Source organism: Cyprinus carpio, chromosome A25, assembly GCF_018340385.1.
Source record: "Cyprinus carpio isolate SPL01 chromosome A25, ASM1834038v1, whole genome shotgun sequence".
NCBI lineage: Eukaryota > Metazoa > Chordata > Actinopteri > Cypriniformes > Cyprinidae > Cyprinus > Cyprinus carpio.
The window spans coordinates 4,456,257-4,471,266 of record NC_056596.1 but is presented as its reverse complement, the minus strand read 5'-3'; the positions used below and the strand labels follow the sequence as shown (position 1 = coordinate 4,471,266).

General features: G+C 35.7%; 1 protein-coding gene across 2 annotated transcripts; it reads right to left on the bottom strand.

The window, feature by feature from the left end:
• Positions 1-3,391: 3,391 nt before the first annotated feature.
• Positions 3,392-13,978, bottom strand: LOC109050614 (L-fucose kinase-like). 2 transcript variants are annotated; one of them, XM_042715097.1, is made up of 23 exons: positions 13,697-13,978; positions 13,121-13,272; positions 12,003-12,053; positions 11,800-11,922; positions 11,596-11,668; positions 11,363-11,460; positions 11,196-11,276; positions 10,929-11,048; positions 10,683-10,854; positions 10,106-10,212; positions 9,914-10,015; positions 9,410-9,583; positions 9,166-9,239; positions 8,612-8,970; positions 8,321-8,537; positions 8,081-8,247; positions 7,111-7,338; positions 6,847-6,990; positions 5,659-5,778; positions 5,321-5,505; positions 5,143-5,243; positions 4,842-5,064; positions 3,392-3,620 (listed from the first exon to the last, which is right to left on the bottom strand). In XM_042715097.1, the coding sequence occupies exons 1-23, from the start codon at positions 13,776-13,778 to the stop codon at positions 3,519-3,521; spliced, it is 3,255 nt and encodes a 1,084-aa protein (XP_042571031.1). In that variant the 5' UTR covers positions 13,779-13,978; the 3' UTR covers positions 3,392-3,518. The 2 variants fall into 2 exon arrangements, with proteins under 2 accessions (XP_042571031.1, XP_042571032.1); XM_042715098.1 differs by lacking the exon at positions 13,697-13,978 and having other exon boundaries at positions 13,070-13,257.
• Positions 13,979-15,010: the final 1,032 nt, after the last annotated feature.

Here is a 15,010-nt window from a genome sequence, read left to right as displayed (position 1 = left end):
AATCTCAGTCGCAGTTTGAGAAAAAGTAGTTCTGCCAGCTTTTTAACTTTCGTTTTTTTGTTGTGGTGTTGTTGTGATAAGGGTTGTTGGAATTATTGGGGATAATGTTTTATTAATATTTTTTTGATTCGTCGTGGTGTTTTTTAAGTCTATTTTTGTCCGGTTGTGATAAGACCGGTTTCTTGTGGCAACCCTAAACTTCCATCTTAATACTCATAATAAAGAGCCATCATATACAATTATTGTGGAATTCCTTATTTTTACTCATAAGAAGTATTTCCTGCAGAATTTCAGTCTTTCCTTGATGTTTATTTTGGAGAGAAAGTGGCTTCTTTGCTGCCCTTCTTGACACCAGGCTGTTGTCCAAAAGTCTTGTCCTCACTGTGCGTGCAGATGCTCTCACACCAACCTGCTGCAATTTCCTGAACAAGCTGAGGGAGGTGGTGGTGCTGAGGGTGCTGCAGCATCCCCTGTTTTGTTCTGTGGGCAAATGTTTAACTGTTGGGAAAAAAATCAGAATGTCTGTTTACAGTAAGTGCAAATAGGTCACCTTGTTGGCAGAGACACTAGCTTTCACCCACCAACGTGTGCTTGGCCTAATCAATATTTCAAAAGAGGATCATATTTTCTAGATTCAGAGGCGTAGATGGGTGTCATATTACTTTTGATGCGGTTCGAATCTGCCTATGGCGAACTTTTTTTTTCTCCCTTTTCAAATTTCATATCACATCAGAAAATAATTTATTTGTTTAATAAAAATTAGGGAAATAATCAAAAAGTTGAAAAAATAAAGTATCGAGTAGGTCTAAGGCTTTTGTCCCAATAAGGTGGCATCCATTAATAATTTAAATTAAATCAATATATTTATTTGAATCAATCAATTTTTATAGTATATTTAATGTATTATTTATTTAATTAATAAAATTAATAAAATAATAAATTAATAGGCAATCACGATTGAATCTTTAATTTGTCTGGTTCAGGCCTCATACGCTACACAATAAATGAGAATTTTCACAATTTGTTGAGTAAATTTCATAAATAGACTCTACTGGCCAACATTGCTGAAAACAGTCTCTTGTAATCACACATGATCTCTGTCACACAACTCAATAAGAAATAAGAATAGGAAATATTCGTTTGGAATTGATTCTTGGATTCCAAAATTTCTGGAAGTAAGGAGAGGATGTGGTGGTTGATTTTATTTGCAAAAAGTTATTTGAAAAAAAAAAGAAATTGCTGAAAACTGTTATTTAAATTGCTGTTAAATTATTATTTTAGTTCGGTTAATTTTTTAAGGTAGTTAGGTTGATTGTAGAAAAAATTGCTGCCAACACTCGTCAGCAGGCCAGCTATGAGCTCGTCTAAGTATTGCATTAGCGAGTTCAGCTAGCTAAATATATTTTCATTTTATTTGTTCCCATCTCTGCATACCAATATGATGTCTTTTAAGTAATCTAGTTATTCATAAATATATATTTATATATATTATAATATATATAACATTTAAACAGGCTAAAAAAAAAAATCCCTGGAAATGGAAACAGTTGCAATACACATCACTGCACTGCACTGAAAATTCAAAGAATACATTGAATGCATTACTACAATCTAAAATCTGAAATCCATCTGATCAAATTTCAGTCAATAAAATACCTTCAGATACAACTGACCTAGAACTCAAAATTTACTTACTGAACTTGATAAAATAGGCTCAAATAAACTCTTTATACACTTTGGACCAAAGACTGTAGGGTCTCATTTAGAAATAAGAAGCCTATTATACAGTACGTGCATATTATATGTAAATATCATTTTAACGAAAAATGTTTATAAGAACATATCTATTTATAGACAGCTCTTTAACAACTGGAAGTGGACAGATGTTATTTTCATTATTTAATCTACAAAGTACCTATACTGTTACAAAAAACAAGTTTAAGATGCAAAGGTCATAGTACAACATGGTCACTTCCTGAAAATTATAGTTTCTTACATTTAGTGTTTTGCAATTTTCAGATACAATGTTTTTTAAATTACAGGATTTTTAGATTAAAAACTATTAAATCTGAAGAAAGAAATACATATTAAAAAAAATCGATATTAATAAATAATATATTTACAGATATGTAGTGTGTTAAAAATGGAAAAGATTGGATGACCAATAATTTTCTCCTATTAAATTCAGATAAGACAGAGATATTACTCATCGGACCAAAAAAACAGTACACAGAATCTAGTAGACTACAGTTTGCAACTAGACAGATGTACTGTTACTTCCTCTACAGTCAAAAATCTGGGTGTTATATTAGACAGTGACTTGTCTTTTGAAAATCATATTTCCCATGTTACAAAAACAGCATTCTTCCATCTTAGAAACATTGCCAAGCCTACGAAACATGTTACCTGTTCCTGATGCAGAAAAGCTAGTTCATGCATTCATGACCTCTAGACTGGACTATTGTAATGCACTGCTAGGTGGCTTTCCTGCATCTTCAATACACAAGCTACAGGTAGTCCAAAATGCAGCGGCTAGAGTCCTTACCAGGTCAAGAAAATATGATCATATTACCCCAATACTACAGTCTCTGCACTGGCTACCTATTAAGTTCCGTATCAGTTACAAATTATTATTACTTAAGTATGGGGCACTACATGGATTAACTCCTGCGTACCTAACTAGTCTTCTACCACGCTACAATCCATCACGCTCTCTAAGGTCACTAAATGCTGGAATTTTGATAGTACCTAGGATAGCAAAGTCCACTAAAGGAGGTAGAGCTTTTTCTCATTTGGCTCCCAAACTCTGGAATAGCCTTCCTGATAATGTTCGGGGTTCAGACACACTTCCTCTGTTTAAATCTAGATTAAAAACACACCTCTTTGGCCAAGCATTCAAATAATGCATCTCATAATTTGTGACTGCAGTTGTATCTGATCAAATGTGCATTATTATTCTTTAGCTTGGGTTAAACTAATTAATTTTACTTTGTTGGAACAGCAGCTACGCTAATTATGTCTCTATTTGTTTCTCTGTTTGGCACGGGATGTGTGTTTACACAAGCTAGATTCTGTATGGATAAAGAATGAGTGGGGATGGATGATGCCAACCCCTCAGAGGACCTCAGATGATGCTAACCCAGAGACAACATACAGAACTAACAAATATTGCTACAAGTGTGATTGCATCATATAATAATTGTTGTTAATAGTGTTCATCGTCTGGTTGACTATGTCTTGTATTCATTTTTCTGAACATTTCTGCCGTATGCACATAAACTGACAGTCACCACTGATAAGCTACTACTAAATATTGTAGAAACTTAATTTTCTGTAAAGTTGCTTTGCAATGATTTGTATTGTAAAAAGCGCTATAGAAATAAACTTGAACTTAATTCTAAATGTCACAGTTTTTTGATACATTTCAGTTTAAACAAAAAAAGTTTAAATGTATTAAATGCATTGCTATATTTACAGAAATATTATCAGTTTAATTGTTATTTATAAGTCACTCAGATTTATGTCGTCTGCTGTTGTTCAGGATGTTCAGAGCTCTTCTGAATGATTGAGATCCCGTCCATATCCAGCTCCACTGAATGAACACTGAAGAAACCAATGCCCTGCAAAACATCAGCAAGACCAACAATATTCATAACATACCTTTTACTTTCACCATTTGTTTTTTTCTGTTTTTGATGTTTAATTTAAAAGTTAAAAGCTAAAAAGTATAAGTCATTACAATCCGTAATTATGTCCCCACTGGATGCAACAAATGGCTCGTTTCTAATTGGTTTTATTGTTTTTGTGTTGTAGCGCCGGTGTGTTCTGACCCGGGACACGCATCACAATATGTTAAGGGGCGTAACATTTCCGTCACAAGCTTGAGATATTCGGCCAATCACAACGCACTGGATAGATGGCCAATCAGCGTAGACCGATGAGCTTTTTCAGAAAGGCGGGTCATAGAGGAGAAACAATAATTTACAGTATGTGGAAAATAATGTGTCTTCTAACTTTAAACCACATGAACACATTGCATTACACCAAATGATTTTCTTTTTAGCAGCATCATATGATCTCTTTAATCTCCATCACGTGTTTTCAGATACACAGAGGCGTAGATCACTGACAAGCTATGCAATATCACGTTCATAATTGCAGATGAGTCGCATGTAATATTGCGTCAGTCTAAGTGTTTTTATTAATGCCATTAATGGTTTTGTTAATACAGCACATCGCACTAGTCAACTAAATGAATGTAACATGGCAAAGATGAATGCTCTTCTGGAATTTGAATGTAAGGGAAATGTCATTTAGGAATTTCTGTGGTCTAATGAGATATTGTTTTTCATGATTACATTTTATTTTATTACTGTAATTTATAGCATTGACAAGATGACCCGTTGAATTCATGTTGGGAGCGCTGACTGATGAATGTATTTTTAGTCCAGTGCCTGTATATAAGATTATTGAGTTCAGAGGGAGTTAACCATGCTGTGTGTTTTCAACAGTTTCAATATGAAAAATAACTTTTATATTGATTTAATGTTTTTTTTGCATTTTGGGGAAAAAAAGAATAATACAATTTTATAATAAATCTTTGAAAATCAAAATCTGGATTTGAATGTTTAATGTTATTATTACCTAAAGATGCTGTGTGAAAGTTTGAAACATAAAATAGTGGTTTTCACCTTGCCACTTTCTTGGGAAAAATGGATTTATAGAATTTTGGAACCAAGCTCTTTATATATATCATGCTATCAGTTTAGAAAGGGTTTTAAACACACTTCTTAACATCACATTTTCTCATGCTGTAGTGGCTGAACTAGTTTCTGACTCACCTGTATGTTTGTGAGAATCTCCCTCACTGCTTCCTTCTGCTGCGGCTCACGGGTGAGTAAGAACAGGAATCCTCCTCCTCCTGCTCCTGCCAGACTCTGTCCTAAACTCAGCGGCTGAAGTGCGTTCATCATGGATCTCACTGCTGCCGGCTCACAGCCTGGAGCCATCAGCTTCTTCTGCTGCCAGTATGTGTTCATACACTCCCCCAATCTGACCAGAGATAATGAGAGAAACAAAACCAAATAAAATCATGGATCTCACTGCTGCCGGCTCAATGTGTGTGTGTGTGTGTGTGTCTCACCCTCTCTGCAGGCTTCAGCACACTCCTCTGCATTGGTCACCAGCTGCTCTGTGTTCTGTACGATGGAGGGTAAACGTGCATACCAGCTCCTCACCACGTCCTGCACACACACAGTGATCCAGTGAAAACACAACACTGCATTCATGAAGCCTGACCGTCACCATCAGCCGCTCGTACCTGCAGCAGGTTCCGTGCTAAACGCGTCTTTCCAGTGTAAACCAGAAGAAGATGCTGCTGCAGAGCAGACAGGAAGTCTGGAGTCAGGAGCTCTTCTACTTCCACTCTCAGCGGTAACTGAGCTGCAGATCGAGCCAGTTTCACTCCTCCAAACAGCCCACCGACCTGGTCCTGCCATCCTCCACCTGAAACACAGCAACAACAATAGAAAATCCCTTCAAATTCAGTTTGTTATAAAACATGATAAGCTTGGTAGAGTTTCCAGCCCAGTAAAACTCTATATTTATGTAGAAAGGAAGCGATTCAACCCATTATGAGAATAAAATAATCTCTCGTACCGGTGGTGAGTATCTGCTCCAGGTACAGAACATCATGAATGAGAGAGATTGTGTCGAAGCTCCGTCCCGTGCATCTGTACACTGCTGCAAGAGCTGCACCTGCCAGAATACTGCTGGTGCCTGAAACACACACACATACACTTTAATTACATTTTATTTTAAAACTGAATGTAAAAATATATAATTTATTTGTGTGATTAACATGCTTAAACTTTTAATGAATTTATTCATCTGGCATAATCTATTAAAATGAAAAAATATATACAAAGTAAAATAAAGTAAAATGGATTATTATACATTTGTTATAAATAATTATTAGTCAAATAAAATATCAATATATATTACATTAAAATAATTATATTATATATATATATATATATATATATATAATATATATATATATATATATATATATATATATTATACTAATGAATACACATTTGCATAATAAAAAATAAATTATTTATGTTATGTAGATTAATATACGTTTATATCATGTTTAATAAATTTTATTATATATATTAATATTTTGATTTTATTTTATAATAATCATAAAATAATTTTAATATAATACTTTTTATTATTCTTATTAAACACAAATATTAATATAAAATAAAGTCAAATAGATTATTACACATTTGTTATACAAATAATTAACATATATTTCCATAATAACAATAACAATAATTATTAAAATCATATACATGTTACACTAATTATAATTAGTATAAATTTACATTAACTATTAATAGTAATTGTATGTAAATACATATTATTTGTATAACCATTGTAAACCATTTTATATCTTAATATGTTTTTTTTTTTTTTTTAATGATTATTAGTATTAGTATAATTACATGTAAATATATAATTAATAATAAATTATCTAGATGTCATTATACATTACTATTACTTAATTGTTTTAATTTTCTTACTATTTGCACAGGAGATATTTTATGTTAATCCAAACAACTATTACTTCACATTTACACAGTTCAATGATGAACTGCCTTTAACTGTCATTTTGTATTATTGACACACTGTTTTCCTAATTAATGTTGTTCAGTTGCTTTGACGCAATCTTTTTTGTTTAAAGCGCTATATAAATAAAGGTGACTTGACTTGACACAGAGCTGGTTTAATCATGTATCAGATTCAGTCATATTCAATCAAAAGTAATTTGCTTACCAAGACCAGAACCATGTGGCAAAGAAGACCAGCTGTGGATCTCCAGTCCGCCGCCCCAGTGCTTTAACAACTGCTCTTTCAGAGAGACAGGAGATGATACACACACCAGCTCACTGCACACACACACGGCTTTTAGCAAGGCACCTACAACACAAACACACAACTTCATACTTACACATAATTGTACATTTATGTTCTACATAGAAACATTAGCTAAAACAAACACTGAACGTCAGTTGTGTGCTTCACAGTATGCTCTCTCACCTGGAGCGTGAGGCTGGCAGTAGTCTTCCAGGTCAGTAAGATCCTCACAGAGTGTTTCTGTGGAGATGCTGCAGGCCGGTTCACCGCTGGTACTGACCAACAGCAGATGAGGCTCTGGAACACGTCGAACTCGAGCTCCAATCGGCCGTTTTCCATCCACTTTGATGGCCACATTGATTACCAGTCCACCATGTTCAAACGCTATAGGAGGAGTGTCACTCCAGCCTCCTGATGATGTATCCAAACATACACTTTCAGCACACATTGAGGAAGACCCAAGGAAATCTAAACAGTTTTGTGTTAAAGCTTTGGTTTTTTGCAATTGCAATTCTGAAAATGAACAATGTGTCAATTCTAGTTCATAAAAGATCATTTTAGAAGCTAAATACATCTGGGGTTTGGGGTCAGGAAGATTTTTAAAATGTTTCTGAAAGAAGTCTCTTATGTCACTGAGACTACATTTATTTGATCAAAAATAAAGTAAACAGTAATATTATAAAATATAATTACAATTTTAAATAACTTTTCTATTTGAATATATTTTAAAACAATTTATTCCTGTGATGCAAAGCTGAATTTTCAGCATCATTACTCCAGTTTTTAACGTGAAATCATTCTGATGTCAATTGATTGATGATCAAGAAACATTTATTGTTTATTAATGCTGAAAACAGTTGTGATGCTTAATGTTTTTGTAAAAACCGTGATACTTTTTCTTTTCAGAATTGTGATTAATTGAAAGCTTTAAAGAACAGCATTTATTTGAAATTGAAATTTTTTGTTATAAATGTCTTTACTGTCACTTTTGAGGAACTCTGAATTGCTGTCACTTTTAAATTGCAATTCTAAATTTTGTTTCAATTCAAGAACTGAAGAGGAATTTATTTCAGTTAAACTCTGAATGCCACACAGAACCGTCAAACATAAACACAGAACTCTGATCAGCTGAAATGAAGAATGCTGTTCTCACCCGACAGATCCAGTCGAGCAGGACACTCCACTTCCTGCCACTCACCCATGGGCGGCATCTCTCCTTGACCAATGAACACAAACTCACGTGCTGACATCACTGCCTTCCGCAGCAGTATCTGTCCCGCCCCCTCATAATGCCTGGCAGCTCTCACCAACAAATCTGGCCTTTATACAACAATGACAAATCAGAAATTCTCACTTTGCAGCTCTCAGATTTATGCAGTTTTTAAGTTCTGACCTGCAGAGCCAGTGCTTTCTTTGATTGGCCAGTTCTTGGACACCTGCAGGTAAGTTTCCATCCTCTAGGAGCTTAAAAGCAGGGGCCCATGATGGATTCGCCGCTGGTCCACTGCGCAAACCACCTTTACCCTCACCAGCTAGACAGCCAAGCACATCAGCGATGCAGGCGAGAGAACGTGCAGCTACTCCCAGATCCCCACTGCTTCCTGCAGCCACTGAGACAACAGCCAAACATCAGTATCCTCAAAAGTCAACATATGCCAACCATTCCTCATCTTTTGCTCCTCACCTGAGTCCAGCACCTGCAGTAGCTCCTCCTGCTGGCCGGCCAGCGCCGCTGCTCTGAAGAACGGCAGTAGACTGAGATCTGTGTGGCCTTGTAGAGCGTCCACGGCTCTTCTTCGGCCCACACTGAAGAACAGCTCTTCTCTCCAGCGCAGCTCCGTCTGCTGGTCCGTCAGGACGAGAATATCCCTGAGCGAGAGTCTCCAGGCTTCCCTCCAGCTGTCCAGCCCACCAGCGCCACCCAGGAGCCAACAAACACCCTCTAGTCCAACGGGTCCTGAACGTGGCATGAACACTGGGAACAATCGGGCGTCCAGCAGACAGCATGACTCAGTCCTCTCAGGTCCCCAAAGGTACTGAGGCCTTTAACACACACATATATATGTTAGACAAACTGCATGAAACCATGACAGTCTCAATCTGAGCAAAACATGCAAAAAATTAACCGTGAAGTCACTTAGGCAGCCTCTTTCTGTAAAAGCAGTTGGCTTTTGGATACAATAAATTTTTTTATTCAAAAGTCTGATTATGTGACGTATGAACGTAGAAGTGTCTTACTGTATTCCAGTCTGACTATAAAAAACGCTCCATTTTTGATTAAGGAATGATGCATTGACATCATCAGTGTAGGCCTGGGTGGAAAATAGCATATAAAAAAACAAATTTAGCATACATTTTCTTATTTATATTGTTCTTCATAAAAATATAAGGGAATTTACTCTTTCATAAGTTCCTTTAGATAAAAAGGTCTGCTAAATGAATAAATAAAAATGCAAATGTGAGGAACGGGCTCTAAACTCACCTCTAAATTGTCATGGGCTCCAAAAGCTGTGTACACTGTTAACTTTAACTCTCCCAGCATCACTCGATGACCCTGAATGATGATGTCACTAGACAGGGGTAGACGCTGGATGCAGGATGATGAGGTCAAATCAAGCCCTGACAGCAGGCACCCAGAATGCACCTGGACTGGACCCTGCAATTGACACAAATATATTACTATTGCAATAATACTACTGCACTGTAAAATAAAAACACTACTTAGATATTAATAATAATTTTATTTTACAATACAACAGTAAATGTGGTAAATACATTTCAGGTTGGAAAATATGAAAATCTGTATAAATACAAAAAGATTACATCCTTGATTATTACTTATAAGATTTATTTAAAGTGAACATGACTATTCACAACCAATTTCACTTCAGTAATGTGACATTTCATAGTGAAAAAAATTGCGGTGAAAAAGAAAATAGGGTCCGTTTTGATTTCATATTGTATCGTTATAGTTAAGTCTCCACACCTGTAGGTGGCAGTGCTGCACAACAGCTCCTGTTGATACATGAACTTCTCCTTCCAGCACGCTATTAATCACTCTACTGCCTTCTGCCACAGACTTCACATCCTTTAAAACAGAAATTATATTGCATAAGAAAAGTTAAAATAACAGACTTTAATTAAAAAAAAAAATCCCACCTGAATATGAATTTCCTACCTGAATACGAGAGAGAATCATTGTCTGTGTTCCGGTTTCTGTCAGACGAATGACATGTTCTCGCCCTGACTGAGTCAAATAATCATAGCGACCATCCTGAACATACGCTGGAAATAGACAAAGGTTATTTTCAGAATTACATACTACTCTATGCCTACTACTTCTGCAATATACAGTATGCATTCTTCAGGAAGTATACAGATTTTCAGTATGCATGGAAACCCAGGTAGCCTACACTTAACCAAATACTGCATATAGTATATAAAGAATACAAAAGTGCATGTAGTATTTAAAAAGTATAAAAGCGTACATTGCATTTAAACTGTATTCATAACTGTATGCATAGTTTCACAATTATTATTTTTTTAAATAGTATGCAATATCCAATATATACCATTCAGTATTCTGTAGACTAGTATTCCATTCCCAAACGGACTTATGGTGTGTGCACACAATTTATTTATTTAATTGAATTTAATTATTTGCACGAACAGATTACATACGAAATCAATGCATAAACGCGAATTCGCACTGGGCATCGTTTATAAAATAGAGGCAAATAATAGTGTAAGTGTACACATGGTGATGGAGGGTCCCCTGAGGGTCCTCCACAGTACAGCGCGGCCACTCCTCACTACTGCCCCCTGAGGTCCGGAGGGTGAAGTGCAGCCTGTTCTCTCTCCATTGATGAATTCCTGCTCTGTCAGGTCAGAGCAAAGGCACACCAGAATATCCAGAAAGAGAGATATCTGCAAGAGAGACAAAGAAAAATGAGAGGGAGAGACCAGTCAGAGAAATAAATCTATGTTGAGTGTGATTTTACCTCAATCGGTGGAGCTCCCGAATCCATGCCAAGATATGTACAGCCATCCAACGGTGAGGAAACATGAGTCTGTAGGAGTTTCTCTGCAACAGTCCTAGAGAAAAACACCGGGCCGGACACCTGAACACCACAGAGACACTTTTAGGAAGCATCCCAAAAACAATTCAACATTTAATCAAGACATCCAATGCATCTTTAAACAAAGTAAATATATACTTTGTTGGTATATACGTATATTTCAACAAACATTACCAAACAAATTCTTACCAGGGGTACTTTCCCATCAGGCAGTGCAGCACAGCTGATTTTCTCCTTTGAGCCCTTATAGATAATGTTACACACTCTGGACTGTTAAAGCAAGAATTAAAAATTCTAAGAAAGTGATATGCAAATGCATAATTGAAAAAAAATCCCCCTAATGTTAAATAACGCACCTCTGCATCAGTGAGATAGATGCCATGATTAACAGCAAAACTAGTGTCACCTGGCAACGCCACAACCAGAACCCCAGAGAACCCGTCCCATGAAATCGCTGTAAAGAAAAAATCAATAAGATAAAAAAAGTGTTTTTGAAGCGGCAAACTGCTGATTTGTCTGTACATAAAAAAACAATGTGATGATGTTTTGTTTGTGCATTAGATGTGTGAATGTATGAATATTAGCTCACGTTGTCTTGTTGGAATATTCAGGATCATATCAGTGCCACAAACCCAAACGCCAGGCGGAGAACCTGCACAAATCTGAAACAACGGGATGTTTCACTAAATGTGCATTTGGATAATAATGCTCTCACCTCATTGTATTACATATATATAAAGCGTAGTATGAATTCATGTACATTCATGTGTGCATAACTGTGTGTTCTGCTCACCTTTGCAGACAGACAGTCCAACAGCAGGTCTAAACAGCAAACAGCTCCTTCTACATCATCTGATCTCTGCACGGGCACCCAGCAGAAAGCCCTGCTGCAGGCGTCCCATGGGAAATCTCTGCCCTGAAAACACACATACACTACACTTATTAGCACATGTTTGAGAAACATTTTCATCTAAAATGCTTCTTTTTATTACAGACCGTGTGAAGGATGAGAATATGAGCTTCATCCAGAACATCTGCGTTCACCACCTAAACACAAACACACACATTTAAGCTCAAGTATGTTTTAGAGGAAGATCCTTATGTACTCAAGTAAAGAGAAAACTGTATTCTGGTCATTTATCATGAACACAGAAATATAACAGTGCTTAATAAGCGATATTCATTTTATATTTATTTCCTAGTATAAACTCCTAAAGGATGTACACAGTATTGCTAATTGAAAACGATAATCTGGAAACAATCTTCTTAACTATATTAAAGGGACAATACAAATTAAGATTTTTTAAATAAGTCTCTTATACTCACCAGGGCTGCATTAAATTATAGCAAAAACAGTAATATTGTAAAATTTTATTATAATTCAAAATAGCCGTTTTTTTATTTTAACATCTTTTGACAGTCATTTATTTCTTTGATGGCAAAGCTGAATTTTCAGTAGCCATTATTCCAGTATTTAGTGTCACATGATCCCTCAGAAATCATAAAAAAGTAATAATACTTTTATTCAGAAAGTATGACTATAAAGACATTTATAAGGTTACAAAAGTTTTCTTCTTTTTTTTTTTGTTCATTGAACTTACTACTCATCAAAGAACCCTTAAAAGAGTATCACCGTTTCCACAAATTACTAATATTAATAAATATAATAACATTAATAAAAACATTAAACAGTACAATATTTTAAACTGAGCAGCAAATCAGCATATTAGAATGATTTCTGAAGGATCATGTGACACTGAAGACTGAAGTAATGATGCAGAAAATTGAACTTTTTCATCACAGGAATAAATTACACTTTTAAAAATATTAACATAGAAAACATATATAATATTTCACAACATTAATGATTTATTTATTGTATTTTTGACCAAATAAATGCAGCCTTGGTGAGCATAAGATACTTCTTTCAAAAATATATATTTTTAAATTATTCCAAACTTTGGACCAGTAGTATACATTTTTAAGGAACCCATTTGGGTCTTTTACGCTCGAGAAATTCCTTTGGCAATCCTGAACACATCCTTTAGGATTCCTCTCCAAACCTTCAACCATCTGCACACACACGGAGCCCTCTATTGTCATGTGAAGCTCACGCTGTATCCGGCTCTGGCGCTCAGGTGCTCTGCAGCCACCAGCAGGGCGTTCAGTGTGGCCCCGCCGCTGCCCAGCCGGGCGTGAGGGTCAGGAACGGTCAACAGCAGGGCATCCGCCGGGAGAACACCACGCTTCTGACGCACCTCCAGCTCTGAAACACACACACACACACCTCCATGAGATTTACCTGCACCTGGTCTGGAGATCTGTTATTGTAAGGTAGACCCTTATACAATGAAGTACTGTGCTGGTTCCGTGGTATTTTGATGGCATCAGATGGAAACACCTTGGTTCTTTATGGCACTTAAATTCATGTACCCTTGACACTTAATACAGAAAGATACTTTCAACAGGGTAGAACCACGATACAATGTCGAAAACAACCCTGAGTAATTCCACAGTACTTTTATGTAATACTCTGTATATTTATTAAACATTATTTTCATGTTTCAAGCAAGGCAGCCCAAATGGATTCAATAAAAACTCAAAGAAAACAACATTTAAAGAACGATAACGTAGATAAACGCTCTAATAAATCAGCACAGACAGATGATGTGAATAAATCAATGACTCACCTCTCTGGAAGGCATAAACACTGTCTTTATGTTGACACGTGAGCACGATAACGGTCCACTTCTGCAATCCTTCATCTGCCATCCTGGCGTGCTTTATTTCTTATTATGAGACCATCAAACGTGCGCGCAAAGAGCAGAAGCGAACAGCGACCGGATCCGATTTATTCGCCATCTGGCAATGGATTAGAACTCAAGCTAAACGTTAAATACCCCTTTCGTCTTCTACAACCCCAAAACAGTGAATGCAACACTTCCGGACTACAAAGCAGCTTCTGTACTACGGTCTGACTGCAGGCACGGTGCGCCGGGAACTGTAGTTCGGCGCTACATAAAACGTTTTGACCAGTTTTAATATGTATACGAATATGGTTATAGACAGCAACGAATAAAAGCTGAACAAATGTATTTTTTTTAATAATATGGTGACTTAGGGTATCTAAAACTAAATTTAAAAAAAAAGAAAGAAAAAAACGATTTCAGAAAGAAACAGAACTAGAGATTTCTTACCTGAATCTTGCATTTTTCTTGCGAACTATGAAACAATCGAAAACTAAAATTATAATAATAATAATAATAAATGTAATTCTTAATGACTAAAGAATCAAAATAAATCAATTTGAACTTGAAATAAATAAAATTAATGTTAATTAAATTGATTATATATTATTTAATAAATCAAAATAAATCAGTTTGAAATTGTTTACAACAACGCTTTACTTTTAATATACTTCAGCTTACATACTGATTTTCTCAGAAACAGTGAGTATGAATGAAACATTTATGGAATAAAAAAATAAATACAAAAAGACCGTTAAAGAGGAAGAACTCCTTTTTATTTACTGAAAACATTATTATAAAATATGTACTCAGTTGTTCATTTCTACTTAACGTTTACATGAACCACTATAAGCAGAGGCAGACAGATCATCAAATGGTCCCACAAAGACTTCAGAAAGACATAATCCTGATCATTTGGATGAGAACATTTAGTGCGATTTTAACTTTCCCCTTACAGTTAAATCAAAACTAATCCCTAAACACCTTCAGTAACATAATACTAAGCAGTAACAGCTCAGGCATTGGCGCTTAAGTCGAACTAGTGCTAGATCTTAACATTCACAGTAAGATTATAATGGCGTTTGATACATCAGACCAGGCCTTATTTGGATGCACTACCACAACACAACAGCAAACAACCCACTCACTGTGACCAGATACACGAACAGACCAATACACTTACAGCATACACTTTGGATGATTTCCTGATTTTTTTTTTTATTATTATTATTATTATTATTATTATTATTTATCAAA

What these genes read in the sequence shown, in the direction of transcription:
- LOC109050614 (XM_042715097.1), bottom strand. Translation starts at nt 13,778, where the DNA reads ATGGCAGATGAAGGATTGCAGAAGTGGACCGTTATCGTGCTCACGTGT. An exon ending in TCTATCTCACTGATGCAGAG is followed by an intron (nt 11,277 to 11,362) that starts GTGCGTTATTTA and finishes TTGCTTTAACAG; the next exon opens with TCCAGAGTGTGTAACATTAT. An exon ending in TAGCACGGAACCTGCTGCAG is followed by an intron (nt 5,244 to 5,320) that starts GTACGAGCGGCT and finishes GTGTGTGTGCAG; the next exon opens with GACGTGGTGAGGAGCTGGTA.